This window comes from Ustilaginoidea virens, chromosome 2, assembly GCF_000687475.1.
Source record: "Ustilaginoidea virens chromosome 2, complete sequence".
Taxonomy (NCBI): Eukaryota; Fungi; Ascomycota; class Sordariomycetes; order Hypocreales; family Clavicipitaceae; genus Ustilaginoidea; species Ustilaginoidea virens.
In genome coordinates this window covers 3917658-3922286 of record NC_057317.1, presented here as the reverse complement: position 1 = coordinate 3922286, position 4629 = coordinate 3917658, and the positions used below count along the sequence as shown (strand labels likewise).

General features: G+C 55.2%; 2 protein-coding genes across 2 annotated transcripts; both read right to left on the bottom strand.

The window, feature by feature from the left end:
- Positions 1-485: 485 nt before the first annotated feature.
- On the bottom strand, positions 486-1990 carry UV8b_02845 (uncharacterized protein; the record flags this gene model as incomplete). Its single annotated transcript, XM_043140343.1, has 3 exons — positions 486-536; positions 618-1108; positions 1348-1990. The coding sequence occupies 3 exons, from the start codon at positions 1988-1990 to the stop codon at positions 486-488; spliced, it is 1185 nt and encodes a 394-aa protein (XP_042996277.1).
- Positions 1991-2199: 209 nt separating this feature from the next.
- UV8b_02844 (uncharacterized protein) lies at positions 2200-2469 on the bottom strand (the record flags this gene model as incomplete). Its single annotated transcript, XM_043140342.1, has 1 exon — positions 2200-2469. The coding sequence occupies one exon, from the start codon at positions 2467-2469 to the stop codon at positions 2200-2202; it is 270 nt and encodes an 89-aa protein (XP_042996276.1).
- Between the last annotated feature and the right edge of the window lie 2160 nt (positions 2470-4629).

Genomic DNA, 4629 nt, shown 5'->3' with positions numbered 1-4629 from the left:
TTTCCAACCACCATTCCATCGACCACTCGATGGATCTCACCAAGTTTTCGGCGCCTCCCAGTCCTCTGCCCCCCCCCCCCCCCTCTCTCTTCCCGTGATCGACAGCTTTGTCTGATGTGCGCCCACTCATCCATCCACTGTCACTCCAAAGGCTTCAAGCGCCATCCCGCACCCCAGACTTGCTCTATACCAACGGCGACGAGAAGTAGAGGCTGGACCCGACTCCCTCAAGCGAGCCGACTTGACTGGGATCCTAGCAAGAGTTTGGGCGGCAGCCTCTCTCTTCTTCGGCGCTTCGGGACCAGATCCGCAGCCACGGACGACCGGAAAATATGGGAAACGTACGGAGAGGGAATGGGCTAGGGCCGGAGAACCTGACACGCTGCCCTGGATCTTCCGCGTCCGAGGTGGGACGGGATGCAGGTCGCCGGGCACACTGCGGCTGCGCACGTTCAACGCTGCAGAAGGCTTTGGGGCGATTCAGGTCACTCGGTGGGTGAGATTTCGTGCTTGACTCGGACTTTGAAGGGGTGCTGCTGCATCCCAGGTGTCAATGGATTATGCCCCTCGAAATCGAACGGGAGGAGGGAACCAAGAAGGCCACACTACCTTGCAACGGTCCGCAGCTGCGCGGAGCCTAGGGTGCTCGCCCCAGATGAGAATCCCTTGTCCGGGTCGTATTCTTGGAGGAGGCTGGGGAAAAGCCGGCCGAGCCCCAGGCAGAGGGACAGCTGCCTGTAGTTGTTGACGGCGTCCTTGGTCAGGCCGAAGAAGACGAATATGGGGATGGCCGTGGCGATGGGTATGTAGCAGTTGTTCAAGTAGGCCCATCTGATCTGGCCCGAGGGGACAAACAGGATCGTGTTCCACGGAAACGGGGAGGCGTGATTGTGGACCTGGTCGTAGCTGAATGGCCTTACGGCATGCATTTCCAGGATGTTGAGGACGGACAGCGTGATGACGACGGGGAGAAACGGGATCAAGATGGAGACGACCATGAGGTACAGCCGTCTCTTTGTTCGTTGGCTCCTGTGCAGGGCGGCGCGGTTGCTATTGAGAGCAACTTGAGTCGTTTTGCTGACGGTTCGGAATCGCTTGTAAATCAAAACTGGTGGGTTTGGAAAGATTACACGCACACAAGGTCAGTCAATGGCAACTAAAAGAGGGGAGATGTATAGCAAAGGCCATTTGTCCCCCCCCCCCCCCCCCCCCCCCTTTTTTTTTTTTTTTGTTTTTCTTTCTCTCTCTCTCTTCTTTTCTTTTTCCTTCTTTTTCTTTCTTACAGGCACCATGGCAAAACACCCTCCCCCCCACTCCAACCGAGGATGAGGACAAAGGACAACCTACTTGCATAACCTGCGGTGAGGATGGCGAATATCGGCGGCGGAAGCACAAAGAAGACCAGGTAGGGCCAGGAGGGATGGGGGATCCAGTTGCAGCCGATCAAGGTGGCCACCAGGTAGCGCTGGGCCGTGATGGGCCACGTCAAGGCAAGCTGGATGATGGGAAGGGGAAAGATGATGAGGGCCTGAATCACGTTGCGGCGGCGCTTCTGCCGGGCCGTGAGGGCGGTCGCTTGCATCAAGCCGACCCGCTGGGCCAGGTTGCGCACAATGGCCAGCAGGCATGTGACAAACAGGCCGATGCTGAGGTTGTGAAGATAGGCGTCAGCATCGCACCAGCCGTAGCCGGGCCACCAGGAGGCGGTGTCGTCGTCCCTCCACAGCAGCGAGTTGACCACCGTCTCGAGATTCTTAAGCTCGACGTTGAGGATGAAGACGACGGCCGCGAACTCGCCGTTTCGATACAGCTGCCGGAGAGGCACCAGGCAGACCAGGTTGGCTAGCAGGGCCAGGACGGTTCTGCACACGAGGTTGGCTGCCAGCGCGGGATTCGAGTAGGGAGGGTAGCTTGCGGCCGTGGCGAGAATGGTCGTTGCGCCACGGCTCGCAAGCTGGTTCGGGTTCGCGTTGGGGGGCAATGCTTCCATGTCTTTGGGCGAGGGCTCAGAAGAAGGAAATGAAAAGAAGAGGGGACGGAGAGGAGGAAGGACGCCAAGTTGGATATGAGAATCAACAGGGACGAGAGACGTTTCATGACGATACGGTGCAACAACTTGCTGAGACAGGGCAGGCAACTCGTGGCCGCTTAGAATCAGGACGGGAACGAGGGTTGATGAAACCGCGTCGTGGCACTTGTTCATGGCCAGTGTACCACAAGCGAGTGGGAAGCATTGCCCTTATACCAAGTCGTCCTCTTCTTCTCCGTCTTCGTCTTCGTCTCCGTCTCCATCTTCTTCTTCTTCTTCTTCTGCTTCTGCTTCTGCTCAATGGGTGGCGTGAATAGAAAAAACATGGTTCTTTCAGCCTCGTCAACACGCGATTCCGCACACAAAACAAAAAAAGGGGTAGAGCTTCCCATTGGGGCTGGGAGAGCAGAGAAACTCATCACACAGGAATTGCCCGGCATCTGCGGGCATGGATCAGGTCTCTGGCGTCTTCACAGGCGTTCAATAAGACCGAGACTGGCTGAGCCAGGAGCAACTAATGCATCACGGTGTGCCCAGCATGAGGTGAATGGGCACTCGGACGTGAACATGACATGACGGTCGGCGACAAACGAACGTCCGTCAGTCACATTTGGTGGTGGCGGGCAGAAGAAGCAAGCTGCATTGAACAACCAGACCATTGACAACCTCACCAATAGACGTTACCGGCGCGGCGGGAACAGCCGCCGCAGAGCTCTTCTGGCTGACAACGGGCCTGTTGTTCAAGTTTGCCGAATACGGCTGAGGCTATTGACGGACGTCTATTGACACCCAAATCGGGACATGATGCAGAATCTGTCAAGAGCTCCACCGTGGCGTCGACGCATCGGACGCAAGGACATGCAGAACGGGGGTGCAGAGAGCGCTCCGTGTTTGCATCAGTGCCAGATGGGATGCAGCAAGGCTCCGATTTAAGAAAAATAAAAAAAAAAAAAAAAAAATCCAAGTGTCTGGCTCTCGGCAGATGGGCGTTGGTCTGGGGATCCCTCCGTCGTACCTGGCCGGGCCGCGAAAAGCCATCCTGCAAGCACCTGGCTGCTGCTGCTGCTGCACTGGGTGGCACGACGTTCTATACCATGCTTAACGCATAGAGGAAGTTTGAGTTGTCTCGGAAAAGGCTGTTGGCTCGGTGGGAAGAAGGGGGCTTAGAAGAAGAAGAGTCGGAAGAGCGGAGAGAAAGAGAGGAGCGACAAGGCGCGGCGTTGGAGCCGAGTCTGGTCTATCTTGACCTTTTTGACGAACATGGAGATGATGGTGACCATTGCGACGAGCAAGAGTAACACGGTTCAGCAGGGGAATAACAACACGTCTGCCCAAAGAGGATGCGGTCGAGACTGCCTATACGGAGTATATCTGGCTTTCTTTCTTTCAGTATTCAATATGCAGCTGAACGCAGGGTGGGAGGGGCGGGCTGCTTATTTGGCTCCCCAATCGTCACCTTTGTGATTCGCACCGGCCTGCTTGCTGCTTCACGACGCACAAAGGAAAGGGATAGGCTTTGTTTGAAGGGGATGCTGATCCTGACAAGCTGCCACGTGCCGACGGCGGAAGCAGGCGCCCAGCTCCACAGGAGGGAGACTGGCTGCCCGCACCAAATATAAGCCAGAAAGCCGGTTCCTCGAGGCTATCAAGGAAATGGCGGCCTCGAATCCGCGCTTGGCCGTCGAGATTGGGTCATGCTGTGCCCTCGGCGCTCAACCGGACATGGCTCCGCAGCCCTGGTCAAGGCAAAGGGGTTCGGGCCTCCTCATAGCCCGATACTGTTGCCCGTCCGGCGAGTGAGAACGCATGCGCCGCAGGAGCGAAGAGGCTAATCGAAACTCATCAACGCAATGCTTCTTCGTCACGCAATAAGCTTCTGCGCAGCGCAGAATGAATCTGGTCCGGGCTAACAAAACGCCAGGCGCTTCGGCTGGCCATCGGCCAACGTTCCATGCGTACCAGCAATCCCTCGGTCGTGCAAACACACAAAGAGCCATGGACTTCAATCGAAGCTGGGTTTCATGTGGTTTCGTGTGGTTCTGTGCGGTTTTTGTGTGGTTTTGTGTCGGAGTTGTTGCTCAGATTCCATAAAGCCATGTTGACCGGAGATAGTCAGAGGTTCCTAAACGGGAAGGGCCTACTGTCAGAATGCACAGGGAAAATGCGATAATACTTGATTGAAGGAACCAAGTCTTCTCTAAGAGACTTGTGTTCCCAGCTATTTATAGTGGGATAGGGGGTACCCCTAAGGGCTTACTGATCCAGGGAGAACTCGGCACATCCGACCTCGGACATGACCGATATCCACATTACAGACAAGCCAATTTCCCTCCAACACACCCCCTTAGGATGTGCTTTCCCAAGGATATCCTGCCATATAGCTAAATTCAGTGCAAAGCAAGATAACAAGTAGAAATATCAATCCACTCAAGATATTGTGCGCAAAACATGACGGTGCCCTTATTGAATAGGCTACCTGTTCAGGGGTAAATTCGCCCAATAGCACACATACAGCGTAAGAAAATAATAACAAACCGTAGATTCCAATTTTTCATAGGAAACAAGTGCAGCTATTGAAAAGCCCCTTTTAATCTGATTTT